Source organism: Gymnodraco acuticeps, unplaced genomic scaffold (assembly GCF_902827175.1).
Source record: "Gymnodraco acuticeps unplaced genomic scaffold, fGymAcu1.1, whole genome shotgun sequence".
In the NCBI taxonomy this organism is placed as follows: Eukaryota; Metazoa; Chordata; class Actinopteri; order Perciformes; family Bathydraconidae; genus Gymnodraco; species Gymnodraco acuticeps.
In genome coordinates, this window is record NW_022990869.1 from 105,688 (window position 1) to 122,821 (window position 17,134).

A 17,134-nucleotide genomic window follows, 5' to 3' on the forward strand; every position below is an offset into this window, starting at 1 on the left:
CGCTGAACCTGTAATAAGTGACCCGACAGTAAAAAATACATATATTTATAACTAGTTTAGCTAGTTCCAGAGTAGATGTAGTGTGTTAGGTCTAACTCTTAGTGTATTTTGGTCCGCTCACCGGTCCGTCACAGTGGCGGAGCTGTGATCATGCGGAGCTGCGTGTTCTCTGTCAGCAGCAGCTGATCTGATCTCTGATCTCTCTCTCGCGTCCGGTTAGACTTCACTCGCGTCTATGTCCAAATCTATCAGATCTAGCTAGTTCTAGTTAATTATATGACTGCCTGCTTTTCAAAAGGACCTAAACAATAAGAGTTGCTTGGCAACGGCGTGTGGCCGCAAAGTATAGCGCAGCATTATGCATTTGTTTATATGAGGGGTCAAAATCCCATGCTCATAAAATGCTCATATGTTTTTTTCTCTTCATTCCCCACGCCCCAAAATAAATAAATATACCAATTTTAGGAAAAGTAACGAAGTTTGAGCAGAGTTACACATATTTCAAAACGCAAAGTGTAATAACTGCAGTTGCCTCCCTGTCAGAATGACAAAGGTCCTCAGTGAAGCACAAGCCCATGTTTCACTACATTGTACAACTTATTAAAAAGATCAGTTCAATGCAACTAATGTCGCCTTAGTGTTATTGTATGATGTTAAAATTGGTTTGCCATGAATTTAGTGATGGATTGTAAACATTTGAAATGTTGAAATGTAACATTTAAGTTTTTCTCAGTTACAATGTTGTTGTTTTAATAAATCAGACACTGATGGTGCAGCGCTGTACTGTACCTCTTTATATAGGCATTTTGTCCCTAACATTGTTTTTGCGCTGATCAGGGGGTACTTGGCTGAATTCTTTTTTCAAAGGGGGCACATTATTGAAAAAAGTTTGAGAACCACTGCTCTAGATGATAGGAAAGGAGGTTTCAAACTTCCTTTATAACCTCCTTTAGCTTAGGAACCACTGGACCTCCCTTGACGAAAGGAGAGGAGAAAATGCTGCCCCACAATGCATTGCAGCCGCAGTATTTACCACAACAGTCGGCCGTTCACGGAAACAACCGATTATGACCGAGAAATGATATCATGAAAGTTACGGTGCTTATTAAGCATTTTAAAACGTATGTGGTAAGTTGCCAAAGTGCTTTGTTCTGAACGTTCATCAGTATTATAATCAAAAAGAGAAATATGAACGTTAGTTTTTACTGAAATGATCAAATAAAGTCAACATCTCACAGTCTTTACTGAGCTGTGTGGAGTTTGTTCAACTTTTAAAAGATGTTTGAATGGTGATATACACAGTGATAGATGTTAAGGACTAACGTTTATAATAAATACACCTGTATTGATTTTAAGATCTTTTCATAGTTCATACAATCATACGTATTGGGATCATTTGTATTAATGTGGACCGGAGGGAGAGGGTGACGAGCATAAGTTTCACTTTCCTTTTTTATTTCAATTCCAACTTTGGTCATGAAGAATATGTTTCTCTGTTGTCCCCGTTCATAAAGCATAAAACAACAGCATCAGAGCACGGTGCAGAGTCTCTAGATGAGTTTACAGTAGTCCCTCGTTCTTATTGAACATCCATGTTGTAGTCCTCTGTATAGAGAACTGTAGTTTCCATGGTTACCCCACAGCAGCAGACGCACAATCATGACGTCCGCTGGCGCATCATAAACACGTCGGAAAGTGAAAGTGCATTCGGATTCTCTAAAGTACCGCAGTCTCTTCTCCTAAGTCCTTTTGAATTCTCCTATCCACTTTCCCTTAACCCCGTGACGTTTCACACAGAGGTCAAGGAATAGACGATAGGGTTAGACGTTAGGAGCTGATTTTTGGACTATTCGACCGCAACCCGGGTTTATCTATTCAAAAAGAAGGGAAATAAAAGGCCCACGTCCTGACTGAAAACAAGACCCTTTTCTCTTTAAAGCTGCTGGATACCCACTGAATAAAGTTGGCTTAACTTGAGAAGAAATATGTAAATGATTGCTTTTAAGGCATGGGTAAGAAGTCACAGTGAAAAAGAAGTTCAGACACAAACTCATGAAACAGTCAACTACAAGGGCAGAAGAGCATTTTCCTTCAATCCTTTTAGATTTGCCTCATTTTCAGCAACATCACTTTTTAGGAAGTGATAAAATAACCCAGTCACAGCATAGCATTCAACTCAGAGATGGAAACACAGAATTTAATGGGCCATTTTTAGCATTGAGAATATCAAACCACCTGGAGAAAGTCAAAGTATCACAAAGCATTGGACATCAAATATATATGTTCTCTTCTTCAACAGGTTATTTGAGGTAATGGGCTGCAGATAAGTGGGAACAAAAAGTAATAACTCACTGTTCCTGCAGGATGAAATCCATGTTCTCCGCAGAGATCTGCCCGCTCACAGGATGGCGAAACGCCGTGGTCCTCTGGTTATGACTGAAGCGACAGAAGAAAGAGAGAGAGAGAGGAGACAAAATTAGCTCCAGTGAAATCTCTGTGAGGGTATCACTGAGGATTTTCACCCCCACTGTGAGCACCAGTATAGCCGACACGAGCCGATCATTCCCCGGAGGCGTAGTGGGATTACAGGTTCTCCACCCTCATGGGCATTTCGTCCATGACTTTCCCAGCCCAGTGTAGAATGTGAGGGCTGGCTGTGAGGGCTGGCTGTGGGACGTCCCCCCCTCACCCCACCCTCCCCAACCCCACCCAAAACGTCCTGTAGAGCAATCAAAAGTCGGGCTCAGCACAAAAAGCTGGACAGTGCAGGCAGGGCCTCCATCAGTTATAGACTCGGCCAGTCGCTCTAAGCCTCTAGCACAGCGTCAAAGCATTCGACAGGGAAAACAACACGTGGAGGAATGAGGGGTCACAATTAGTGCGTGTGTGTGCGTGTGTGTGTGTGTGTGTGTGTGTGTGTGTGTGTGTGTGTGTGTGTGTGTGTGTGTGTGTGTGTGTGTGTGTGTGTGTGTGTGTGTGTGTTTCTCCATTTCAACAGGAGCATGAATGCCTCACAGCAAAGAGTAGACAATGACTGCTGTGGTGTATTGATGTTTACACTGAAGGTTTGCAGTGAATGAACTAAAGAGGAAAAAGCCAGGATTCTGTCTTAAATCTCAGAACTCACTTTTGTTGGGGTCTCAAAAAAATGTGTGACACTAATCCTCTTTGGTACATATAAAGGGAGATCTCATGCAACAAAATGTGTTCGCAAATATTTGAAAATAACAATAAATGACACCATAAGAAGGAAAAAAGTATGCTGGCTCGTAGTTTTCTGACAGTATGACACTTTTAAATTGAATTTATTGAGCTAAATCAATTTATTCCAGCCTATAAGTTGATTCAACATCATTGTAAATTGCATATTGTTGAGTTTTCAACTGCGTTTTGTTATAAAACCAGCAATCTGAAGAGGTCACATCTAAGAAACCACTATTTTCTGAAATTCTTTACTGACAGAAGTTTAACTGGAGTTATAACTTCTCATTGTACATTTAATTTAATATGCCACTTCAATAGAGTTTACATATCTTTTCTTCACGGTCAACTATTATATTTTCAATCTTTAAGTTCTATACATCTTCTATTTTGAGATGTTTATATTGTATAATTGTTTATTTTCTACTATTTTTTTATTTCTAATTGTGTGCAATACTTGTTTTAAATGCTGCTGCAACAAAAACAATTCCCAATGTAGGATAAATAAAGTCTTATTCTACAGATAAGAAAAGTTTGAAACAACAGACGTAAAAATACATGTGAAGTGTTAGTTAAGTTCTAAAATATAGGATCATGGTAGTTTTGAGTTCTGTGGTTTAGAGTTTGGCCTTTTGTCCTTATTTTGGCTGCAAAATGTCAACATTCTCAACCACTGCAGGTGTGTTCAGATTCAAGTAAAAAAATGACATCCGGAGCACAACGCTGAGAATTTATAGTTTTCTACAGCCCTGACGAATCACCTCAGAGGACTGTTCTCACGTTTACACATCAACGTTTGAGAGAAAATGCAGAAAAGGGTGTTCAGGAGCACGGAAAAACTCTGCTCCATTTCCTCAAGAGAACTACAGTGCTGGAGGAGATGTGTTTGTCACGCTGCAGAGTGTGTGTTACAGGACAAAAACACCCCGTGCTGTAGATATCATCCCTCAGGGGATCCGCTCACTGTCTCAACATCACAAGCCGCCCTGCAGCCGGTCTGAGGCGCTTTAAGAATTAATGATTGTCTGAATAGGATGGAATTATAATCGATCAGTTGGAGCAGGAAAGGGAAAACAGACAGTCCCGATGGGGCTCTGAGTTACGACTGAAACACTCTCTGCTTTCAGAGCGGCTACACATTCAACAGACATGCTAAACAGCAGTTTGTCAACGCTGTTTAGCATATAGACAGCGAGCTGATTAATGCACGTGATATGTTTGTTGCACATGTGGAGAAACGAAGCAGGGACTCAAAATACACTTCCATCTACTTCCTCATTATTGACAAACTTTTAGTTTCTTCCTTTCTCAAATACTTGGCTTTCAAAATCTAAATAATAAGAAAAAGGAAAACAAATCTATGTATCTATCCATCTAATCTGGATATGGAAATATATTTTTGTTTACATGATTATATTTGGAAAACTTCTGTGTTTTAACTTGTTAATGGATTACATTAAACAACTTAAAGTACATTGGCAGAAAAATGCATTAAGCAGGGATTTAAACAAATGTATAAAGAAATTAAGCATTAAAACACCATTATTAGATCATTGGTTTATTATGGTAATGTGAATCCATTCCAATGAACTCATTGGTATTCAGGGAGGCTCTCTTAAAAACCTTTTCTCCCAATAAAGATTTAAAAAAGGGCCCCATTATGCTTTTGGGGTTTCCCTTTCCTGAAGTGTGTTATATACTGTAGGTTTGTGTGCATGCAAATCAGGGGTCTCAAACTCAAGGCCGGGGGCCAAATCCGGCCTGCGACTTCATTTTATACGGCCCCGCAAGAGCTTGCAAGGAATATAATACGTTTATTATACGGTTACATGCCACTTTACAGAAGCATGTTGCCCATAAATTACATGTCCCACAATGCATCTCGTTTTGTGACATGCGCACTGAAGAGACTTGCAATTATTTGCCCTGGACTTCTGCTTTCAGACGTAGATAATTACTAAGTTATTATCCTATCCGATAATAATCCAATTCAGAGGCAATAATGTAATATAATACATTATTTTATATATATATTATATATTTATATAATTACAACCGGCCCTTTGAGTGCAACCTTTATGCAAATGTCGCCCGCGATGAAATTGAGTTTGACACCCCCGATGTAAATGGTCTGCAAAGGCTAAAATCCTGAATGGCTGGAAAGCATTTTATTGGTTGGAGCACTCCAACACATTGTACGTGATAGAGTAAGGGGCGGGACATCTCTGAGCGGTTGACCAATCACAACAGAGCCGGCCAGCTAACCAATCGGAGCAGACTTTGGAAGACTGGTTAAAACCACATGTGAATATTGACTGAAAATAATTATGCTTTTTGGGGTTTTCCCTTGCCTGTGTGTTGTATAGGTTTTTGTGCATGTTAATGATCTGCAAAGGCTAAAATCCCAAAGTTCCTCTCCCACACTTGAAAAGCCTTCATTGGACTCCTTTGTCACAACAGAGCCGGCCAGCTAACCAATCAGAGCAGCCTGGGCTCTGGTTTCAGACAGAGGGTGAAAAGAGGTGCTGCAGCACAGGCAGTATGAGAAAAATGAAGATCTTTCTGAACATGAAAGCATGGAGACATGTCACAGTAGAGACACTACATACAAATATGAACCTAAAAGCATAATAGGGCCCCTTTAAAGAAAATATTAATAATATCAAACACACAGTTAAGAAATGTTAAATATTTCATGATGACAGCCGTAACCCATTTCTCATTCACACAAATGTGTAAGAACTAATGGACGCATGCAGTATTCACAAAGAGCTTATGAAATGAAATGCAATATGTTAAACCTATTAACTCTGATCCCTCTGCCAGAATGGGGGAAAAGGTATTTACGACCACTGATGATGACACCTTTAAATCCTCTCAGTGGGCCTGGCAGTAAGTATATGGATATTGATCGCCTACATTCACACACAGGCTTGTTTATTTCTCAGCTGGTGTGTGAAGCTCTTCTCCAGGGGGAACTGATAGATCCAGGTCTGATAGCTCACAGAATATGAAAGTAAAAAGCGTGTCAGTGTCCCCTAAAAAGGTTGTTTATCAGCGGCTGTGGATCCCTTTTCTGCAGCGAGGTCTAAAATAGTACATGATATAACAGACATGATTGTGTCATTTCAGTAGAGCTGAACAATGACCTGAGCTGTAAAGGGAAACATGATGAAGGTAGCACTAAAAGCTTCATAAAGCACCCTTTTAACAATGCCCTTTAACACATGTAATAAAAGACACTGTACCTCACATCTCCGAGTCCATTGTGGGTTGTTCTTATAATAACAGCGAGAGTAGTGCTGCTTTAGTAGAGTGGGATGACATCAAAGACTCAGTGTTGAACATAAAATGATATTTTTTGTGACAGTTGCTCAGGTTGAAAGAGGTAAAGCTACCTCCTCCTGTTGATCATCACAAGTCGGTCAAACAGGAAGAAGGGTAACGAAGAACAAGAGTAAAATAAAAGATCAGAAAGCAATCCAGATACAAGACATGTCTGAAAAATGATGCTCCTTGTAGGTCAAGTTCAATGCTCTTCCCTGCAAATTGGGGACTAACTGGAATTAGATGGAGAGGACAAGATAATAATAATAATACATTTTATTTCTATAGCGCTTTTCTTGAACCCAAAGACGCTTAGATAAGGGGATAACCCAAAAAGTAGAAGGTGCACAAATCAATAGTCTTTGGTCAAATGACTATATCAAATGTGAAGCGGTGGCTTGAACCAAAACATTTAAACAATTTAAAAGCACTCTAATAAAAAATGTAATGCATTATTATTATTATTATTATTATTAGCATTATCCCCCTTTTATTGCACAATTTCATCAATGTACCTTTAATCTAAATGCATTTGTTATATGCTATTTTAGTTTAGTTTAGTATGCCGTCAATTTTCTGTGAAATGTCTATTGCGGCTTTCACACCAGCGCTTTTCCCTTTCTAGCTCCGAGCTTTTCTGGTTCAGCTCCGGTTTCCCTTTTCTGCTCCCGCTCTGTTCACACCGCCCAGCACCCGACTGGTGCTGCCGCTGCTGCGTCATGACGTCATCGTTTACATCACTGATTTGCTCCCCAACGGCATTACGGCGCTCACAACAACAACAACTGCGTCGGGTCGATGATCGTGTTGCTTTTAATCACACGAAGCCAGATTAAATTAAATAACGACTTCTCCAACCTTATACTTTGCTCCAGAGTGCCGTGGTTCATTGTTTATTAATGTGTTTCTGCAGCATTTACCGACCGCTGCAGTGCTGGCTGCTCTTCCACGGGAGTTTATTCTCCCGTTAGCTCCCAGTTAGCTCACACTGCTGCGGCCGCTCTAAAGTATTCACTGTCCGACTCACACAAGCAGCTGATACATATCCCCAGTTCCCCTTAAGTGAATGTGTCTCAGTCTGAATTGACGCTGTTTGGCATCACAACGCTGTTATGAAAGTTTCTCTGGTATAAAATGGGTGATGTTAGCATAGCAACCGAAGCTAAACTGACTACTTGCTATTGCTATCCTATTGTGGCATAAACCGTTTTCTACAGGCACATTTTACCGGCGTATTTTTATTATGATTCTACTTGTGATAGTCGGACCTGACAACCTGTGCAGCCCATGTATTGATTCCATCCGATAGCTGCTATAATACAAAACAAAACGTCTGCCTCTCTCCACAATGATCAATAACAGTGAACGGATGGTCAAAGTAAGGTACAAATAAACAGAATCACACGAAGCCTGGTTAGTGTCGCCTGACTTTATAAAGTGTGTTTATAAGCACTACTGCTTGTAGGCAGGCACGACAGTCGACCCATGTTCAGGGGAGGTGGGTTTAGTTTCCTGCACGCCTCGACGTAAGAGAGACGTAAGCGACGCCACCTCTTAGCTCCGAAGCTCTTGCCTCTAGACCGACAATTTTTTGGAGCTGGAAGTGAACCCGATTCCGGAGCTGAAAAAGCGCTGGTGTGAAAGGGGCATATGTGAAGCATACCAAAAGTTGTATGTATGAAAGGTGCTATAGAAATAAAGATTATTATTTGTAATGTCATGTTTAATGTCTGTTTCCTTGAATCTTGTCCTAATTTGAGTCCATGTTGATGATGCAAGCTGTGATGCAAGAACAAGTTAAGACTGGATCTCACGATAAAGTGTTATGGTATTGAATCAAAATTATACAATTATTAGCCGACTAATGAAGCTCAGCGTAAATTCAACCAGGAAGACCGTCTTTACCTCTCAATAAGTGATCGGGGGCGTCACTCCCCAGCTTAACCAATCACTTCGCTCTATTCTCAAGAGCTGTGACAAAGGTAACTGACGGCTTCGGGCCTTGTAATATTGCACATGTGGTTTAGTTTGAAAGTGTTCCCCCTCCCGTGTTGTCTGTTGCTGGTGATTGTGTTCACCTGGTGCCCTGTGTTCCCCCCCCACCTGTGTCTTATTGGCCTGATTAGTGTGTGTGTATTTAGGCTCTGTTTTCCCTGTCAGTGGACAGGTAGGGTGTGTGAGATCCTTGTGGCTGGTGACTGTGCTCACGGGAACAGCAAGATTGAGGCTGTGTCCTGTGCTCGAATTTAATAAATGCCCACACCGGGTTATATTTTTGGATGTTCTGCCTCCGCCTCCTTGCTTGGTCGGGCCGCTCAATTGTCGGCGTCACAAGAGCCTATCATAGCGCTCTGCCAAACCTTTTAAGTCTGCTCTCCCCTCTCTGACAGCTGTCATTTCAGGTGACTCTACGCAACCCTCCTCCACCCCTTTTCACCTCCTGTCCCTCTGAATCCAGGGTAAAGCTAAACCCCTCCCCTTCAGACCGGAGCTAACTATCCATTCACCACCACCAGTGTGTAGACCCCCGGGGGTTTCATCGGATCGGTTCTCCCCTCCCGAATGATACTTCCTGCACAACGGGGCCTAATCGCCAAATTACATTCATTTGTGTATCTCTGCAATAACTATGTATTCTTACATCAAAACCGTCTCTCCTGATTGAACTGCAGTTTATATTAACTTTAAAAAAATGCATGTTGTGTCTTTCTAGTTTTATGGTGTGCAGGAATAAATAATAATTAACCCAGTAAGCAAACAGTAATTGCATCTCGATCGAGCGAGTAGGCTAGTTGTTATTGTTACTGGAGTCGGCCATTACCAAGATGGATTCAAATGACACAGAACACAAGGCAGCCATTAGCAGTTAGTTCTTAGGTGAGTGGTTTGACAATCCTTCTCTCCGACGTCTTTCCATCAATGCATGTGTTTGTTCTTTCGGGGCCTATCGAGTCTTTACATCCCCATAGGGAAATCTCAAAGAAAGAATTGCATGCAGTAGTAATGTATTTGAGCCCGGGAGGATCAAATCACAGATTATGTACAGAGTAGTATTGAACAGGGTGCATCCCAAAAACAACATGTGACCTTAATGTGATTTACAGGAAAGCAGTCTAGAAGGAACAAGAACAGTCCATGCAGGAAAGAAGTGGATCCGTCCTGTTTTTCAGATTCATGTTCACATACTGCCATTTAGAAGAGATGTTAGGCTTGATGCACTGACGCTAGCAGCATGAATCCTTTCCTCAGAGTCTGCAACATATCAATCCCACAAATTAATCAAACTTGCCGAGTCCTTCCTCTCACCATTAGTGTCAGTTTGAGTTCTCACATCTGAAGCCAAATGTGCACGGAGACATTCGGCTCCATCTGCTTCAGACGACACGAGACGGATCTGAACCAATCGGAGGAGATCAGGCACACTGCGGACGATGTTACAGATTTGTTGGAAAACATAGGATTTTAGGAAACATACGCCTCTATCAAAACCATCACAGGTTCTGATGTGATGAAGACTCAGAACTATGTGTTTGTGATACAACATCTTGTTTTATAGAATAATGAATTATTAATGGGTTTAATAATAAAAAACAAGTCCAGATTGAAAGGCTTTTTAAAAAGTAAAAAGCTACAAAAAAAAGAAATGTCTGTGCTTTTTAAATCAGGAGCCATTTTTAGAAAATATTTTGGGCCACATTTGGAGGCATACGTTATGGGATTTATACTGTATTTAAAAAAAAATGTGTTTGTATTTTTGAACAATGAATGGACAAATCAATTCAACAAGGTAAAAGGTTTCTTAAAAAAGAAATGAATGATGGGTTTGTGCAACGACAGTGGGAGATCTAAAAAGGAGATATAACACTGGATTTGCATGCAATGTCCAAAACCCCAAACAAGCTGTTCAGACTAAATGGATCATTACTTTGTCATCCGAGATAAAATAACGACCCCGAGCCCGCTCTGCCTTTCAAGTCCATTTAATTTCATGATTTGTTGCTCTTCTATCGATCTCCATTTATCAGACAAGCTCCCCTGCATCCCGAGCACTCTCTGTTTCTTCTTCAAAAGGCCTCCGACGCCACGAGGGAAATAAAACGAACCTTCCTCTGACAAAACATCCTGACCGCTGATCTGCAGTCAGCTCTCTGCGTTTGACTCTGTTGACTCGTGTAAGAAATGAAATCAATAGTTCTGTGCCGTAACTTTAAATGAATAACACCGGTTTATTCTGAAACCGGATGTTCACGACATCTTCGACACACCCGACTTCCGTTTTGGCGAAAGTTGTTGTTTGTAGCCTTTAGCATACGCAAATAATATGTTGTGTATGTGAGTATAAGGAGAGTGACTTGTGGAGTTATATAATGAACACACTCACTAATTGACGTTGTATAATCACTCGGGAATCGAAGTCACCATGAAGCCAAGAGGAAGACCCGCCCCTCGTCGTTGCAACCAAATAGATGAAGAATACAGAATGATATAAATAACGAATGTACGGGGAGATGCGCTTTCTCTCTTCCACACAGCTGTGAAACGTTTTGTAACGTCTATTAAACGCTACTTTATTAAATATTCTTACAACTTTCTGAGGAGTTTCCTTGTCTCCTATTTTAACTTATTCCTGAACTTTGAAAGACTTCACTCGTCCAGTTCCTCATGACATTTGTGAAGGACGTTGGTGGAGGATCTCTGGGTTATGTAAACACGCCGTGGTCCGTAACACATCCCAACTCTCGTGCAAACACACATGAGCCGTCACACACTGCACCTGCTGTGTCATGTGACCCTTGGACACAGCTTAGTGAGCTCCAGCTGCTTTACTCCCGTTTGTCCTTGTAGCCAAGTAACGGAAAAATAATATGTTGTGCTGCCGAAATAATTCAATCAAATACTGGACTGACTGAAAGAGAATCACCGACAGATGTCATTAGAGTGTTTACATCATTATGAATTGATTATCTTCACAACATCACCTTGGTTTTGGGCGACTAGGGAAATTTTATACACTAAAACTATTTCTGCCTTCTCGGAAATAATCAACAGATAAATCAATAACAGAAATAATCATTAGATACTTCATTAAAGTCTAAAGGGCTTTCTACCTCTTGATTTATTGCTAAAAACAGTAGGCATATCCTGAAAATCAATGTCGCTATGTAGTCAGAGATCAAACTGTCACCGGGGGATTTTTCCGATATTCACCCAGATGCTACTTCCCAGTGAGTCATGATTAGCTGACAGTAATCTTCGTGATTGTCTATTGATAACCTGATTGACCAAAGTTGCCTAATAATGGTCTTTGCAGGCGGTAAGAAAGAAAAAAGAAGATGGACTTTTATTAATCCCTCGTGGGGAAATGGTTTCTCTGCATTTGACCCATCCTCGAGTTAGGAGCAGTGTGCTGCCATTTTGAACGGTGCCTTGCTCAGGGACACCTCGGTAGCACTTGGGCCGTTTCTCAATCTCGAGGATACTGGCTTCCAAGCCAATATTTCAAGGATGCTACGTCATCGAGTGCCGCCGAAGGACTGTTCCAATCTCCAGCATACTTGGAATTCCACCGAGGCCGCGTCCTTGGTTTGGGGGAAATTTCGAGGCTGCACGATGGGTAGACTACGCGTCCTTAAAATCCCCACAATGCTTTGCGCACGGACCAATTTCAAAAACCCTTGCGGAGAATGGCTGAACCGACGCAGCACACATTTAAATGTAAGTATAGTGGCGTAGAACATGTGTTGGTAAATATGTTACTTTGTTACATTTGTTATCACCAAAAATGTGTTCCGTGAAAGTAAAGCAAGTTCATAATTAGATAGACATCGTGAGGTATTTATTTTCGGTACAGTTTATGTTGAAACCGTTCGAGAGAGTGGCACACTTGTTAGCCTGTTCCATTCTTCTTTGTTTTCCGAAGCCGTGGCTTGGAAGTATACTTGCTTAGTTTAGTACGCGACTACCAAGCCAGCATCCTCGCGATTGAGAAACACCCATGGTCTTGCCGGGACTTGAACTGGTTGCCAAGCCAACTCCCTATCCACTTCGCCGCCACCGCCAGAATAAAAAGACTCGAGTTGAAATATGATTAGAGGAAGAGAAATATCGAATGACCTGCTCAACTCTCCTAATACTTTATGAAAGCTTTGACTTCAGAATATGAATAATATCAGATTGAATCATCTATCTTAAGTTCAAATGCTTTTTGAGAAGATCAGGATGTAATCACTTGCAATTGTGCACTTTGATTAACTTCTAAGAGCATGCGAGATAAAAGCTGAGGAGAGCTCTTGAGAGCAGTGAACATTCATGAGAGCAAAGTGAACTCACTTCAACTTCAGAGAAATCAGAAGCATCATTTTACCAGTAAGACATCTAGCTGATTACATTCTGTAGGACAAATGTTTTGTGTTAAAGTTTCCTGTAGTGTGTTATATAGGTTTTGGTGCATGTTAATGGTCTGCAAAGGCTAAAATCCCAAAGTAAACATGTGGCACCGAATACAAATATGAACCTGAAAATGAGCAGAACAAGTCCTCTTTGATTATTATCAATACATCTGTATGTGGTAATGATTTACTGCTGTTAACATTCCCTTTCTTCAATGCTAGACTGATCAATGTGTCATCATCACTGATAAAGTAAACCTCCATGTGACTGACTTCGTTTCACAGATGTGCAATAGACATCGTGTTTCTCTTCGATGTGCAGAGTGGGTGTACTGTCAGTCAAAGGTCTCGGCTATTTAAAGGGTGTTTCCAGACAAAATGTGTTTGAAGTGCAGCGAGGGAGAGGGGGGGGGGGGGGGTAGTGCTGCCGGTGCATTATGGGGAAACACAGCAAGGTCATTGTCATTCACAGCACAGTGTGCATGTTTAACTGAGTGTGTGAGTGTTTGTACAGTAGAGAGTGAGAGAGGATGCTTGCACATAGTGTGTGTGGGTGAGAGTACAAGAGAGTGCATTTCAGGGGAAATAACAGGCAACTGTGTATACATATACAAGTACTGTGTTTTAAGTGAGCAAATACAACACCTGTGTTAAAAAATATTTGTTAAAGAATAGCTTTGTCTTTGTTCGGGAAGCCCACGTCATTTTTCAATTGTTTGCATTTTATCTTAACACTAGACATTCTTATTTATCTTGAATTGTATTACATTATAAAATGGTACAATTGGGATTTTAGCCCATTGCACAGAAACCTCTGTAAACACACTACAGGAAAGATCAAATGCCTACAAAATGATAGGGCCTCTTTAAATGCAGAAGCCAGAGTGACAACTGGAACTAAATAACAAGAAATACCCAAATGACTTGTCTTGGCAAAATAAAGCACTGAATGAACTCCACATCTGTCCTGTTTGATTAACATGCGCTGGCCTCTTACACAATTCAAATGAAGAGCCCCAAAAATATGCTCTATATAAAAATGTCATTAAAAAAAAATCACACACACACACACACACACACACACACACACACACACACACACACACACACACACACACACACACACACACACACACACACACACACACACACACACACACACACACACACACACACACACACACACACACACACACACACACACACACACACACACACACACACACACACACACACACACACACACACACACACACACACACACACACACACACACACACACACACACACACACACACACACACACACACACACACACAAAGTGACACTGGTGCCTGGCCTAATGTTTAAATAACAGTCAGGTAATTGAGCCGCACAGAGCCTCAGCTGCAGATCGTCCTGCTTTGGCTGCAGGACTGAAGTGGGTTAAAACATGTTCACAGTGGGCTTCTGGCAGCGTGCAGAGTGGGGAGTGGGCTGCTCTGATTATTCAACAGCCTGAGAGTCAGAAGAGCTTCCTGATGATGCTTCCAGCCTGCAGCTCTCACACACAGCATGACATTCAAGGTTGTTGTAGCGCTGTCCTAATGTAACAGTGCTAAACAACTGGTCTGTGCATTGATTAGTTCTTTAACAGAGTATAAGAATAAAGCCAAAAACGTGCTTGTTACAAGGATTGGGACCAAATGATTGTGAATTAAATTAGTTGTTTTCTGTTTCTGGACAAAAACCTGAGCTTGTGATAATTTTCAATGAAATGTTTTTTACTCTAAAGTGATAAATGTATTGTCTCATAATCATTAATACTAACAAAATATAAATGCAAAGCTCTATCAATACAAATCTCCGGCTTTAAATACAAAAAAAAGCACTTGAAATAATCACAATCACCTCCACCTTGTTGAGCCACTTAAACTGCAAAAGCAAAAACTATAGAGAAATGTAAGGAGATTATTTCGTATAAATAAACAGCAAAAGCCAGAAAGAAAACCAAACTATTTCCTCTATTCATTTTAGTTTACCTGTGTCACTGCTGCCCCTTCATTACGCTGCTCCCCCTCCGAGTGTGTGAGTGTTGTATGCACTGCAGCAGGAGGAGGCAGCCCCAGCATGCAGCTCAGTCCTATAACTGGCCAGGGGGTGAAGAGATGGAATACAATCTGACCACTACACACACACACACACACACACACACACACTGTAACACACACACACTCAGCATGCCCCTGCTGAATTCCTAGCAGGCCGCCGCTGCCTGTAAATTCCTCTCTTGGCCCAGTGACACATTTGGTTCAGCTCCATGCTGCTGCCACCTTCCCCTGTTCAGGTTTCACAGCCGCCCCCACACACACACACACACACACACACAGGAAACATCACACACACAAAGCCTCTTTCCCTTCTCACAGTCCACCTCTCTCTCTCACACTCAGGCTGGAAAGCGTTCAGAATCGTCGCGCATCTTGTTTGATTAAATGACGGCGAATGAAAGTCCTGAGAGTTTTTGTCAGGTTAAGTGGAGCCAGAGTTATGTGAGGCTGTGGCAGAGTGTGAGCTGAATGCCGCCAGTGTGCCCACTGCCACCAGAATCACTGTAATGAGGGGTTATTACCAAACAATGCAAGAACCCGGCCGTAGTGCCAGTCTTTTGTGCCACATTTAATTTTCAGGAGCGACAGTTAAGCTTTCACGTTGCCTCATCACACAGTGTGCAGACTTTAGGGCGGGGCCAATTCAGAGCAGAGTGGATGTTTATTCAGGCAACTACATGGGTGACTATTTTACACAAAGATTACCACCTAAAAGTCCACATAAAGCTTGTTACTAAGGTCCTCTTTAACTTCTTATGTACATTTTTCTTTTTTTGTACATTCTTAATTTTTTGATAAATATTTGTAATCTTTATTGTTTCATCTTTAATTAGGTATTTTATTTTGACTTCTTACGTTGATAAAAGTATCTTTATTCTATTTGTATTTTACCTTTGTGCACATTAACTACAATCATTATTTTTGAATAGTATTGATAATTGTATTTTAGCTTTTATTCTGGATTTTATTTTTATGACCTTTTATTGGACATTTTACTCTAAATAGTTTTTCTGTAAATATTACATTCAATTTTTTTTACTCTATACTTTTATATTATAGTTTTTTCTACTTTATGTTACTATATATATTATTGGACATTCTTAAATTTGACTTCTAATGTATTTCTTATAATTCATTCCATGTTTTATTTTACTTTATATAACATTTATATAATGTTTTCTTAAATGGAGCAACTGTCCCCAAACCCTTATTCCCCGTTTTATATAAAGTATTACTCCGTCTGATTTGTATCTCCTTTGTCCCCCCCCCCCCCCCCCCATTGTTTTTTGTTCAGACAGGAAGTGGGTGAAGTGCTGCAGCCGACTATATAAGATCTCAACACCTCAGGAGCTGTTGATCATTTTGCTTTTATAACGCCAGGCAGCCCCCCCACCACCCAGCTCTGGTTTCAGTGAGACCCAGTAAAATGAAGATCATCTCAGGCAGCAGAGAGGAAGAGGAAGAGGAGGGACTGACTGCTGGCACACTGAGCAACAACACGATGCCAGTACAATCTGAGACCCTGCTGGCAAGACCCTGACAGACACGAGCTCCGCGTGCCATCCCTGAAACAGCTATGTACTACTGGATAACTAACAAGGTATTAATGGGATATATGACCTCTTGATATCTAGTGACTCACCACATCCAAGTAACTGAATTTACTAAGTGCCAGTTCTATTGCAGCTTCAGATAAGGGAAGACATTTTGCTTCACAGTTTAATTGCTGGCATCGAAATAAGAGCAGTGCAAACATTTTTTAGTGATACTTTTTGAAAGGTGATCATTTCTATTAATCCTACCCTGAGTTTTCAGTGTGTTTCTCCCAAAACAAATACTTCACCAGTGTTTCATTCTCTGTGTTGACAGCAAACAAAAAGGTACAACTCTCTGCAAGAGAAGTCCAGCAGGCCCCTCAGAAACACTTCACAACACAAATGGTGACAAAGTAAACCTTAGCTCTATGTGAAGGCAGGTGCATGTGCTCAAAAGTTAACATGGGCTAAAATTGCACATTTTGACAAACCACATACGTTTAACCAAGTCAAAATATGGAGAAGTTTACCCAATTCCTAACAAATTATTGGAAACGGCTCATTTTTAAGTTTGAATTTAGTAACAGAGTGC

The 17,134-nt window shown here is 40.9% G+C and overlaps 1 protein-coding gene across 9 annotated transcripts in view; it reads right to left on the reverse strand.

The window, feature by feature from the left end:
• LOC117557461 (pleckstrin homology domain-containing family A member 7-like) overlaps positions 1-17,134 on the reverse strand; it is a 166,548-nt gene that overhangs the window by 79,704 nt on the left and 69,710 nt on the right. For 8 of the 9 annotated variants that reach the window (XM_034233300.1, XM_034233298.1, XM_034233299.1 and 5 more), the window contains one exon: positions 2,353-2,436. In XM_034233300.1, coding sequence (XP_034089191.1) covers positions 2,353-2,436 — 84 coding nt within the window. Of the gene's footprint in view, positions 1-2,352; positions 2,437-2,537; positions 2,579-17,134 lie in introns of those variants that run through there. The other variant, XM_034233303.1, reaches the window with a different exon arrangement.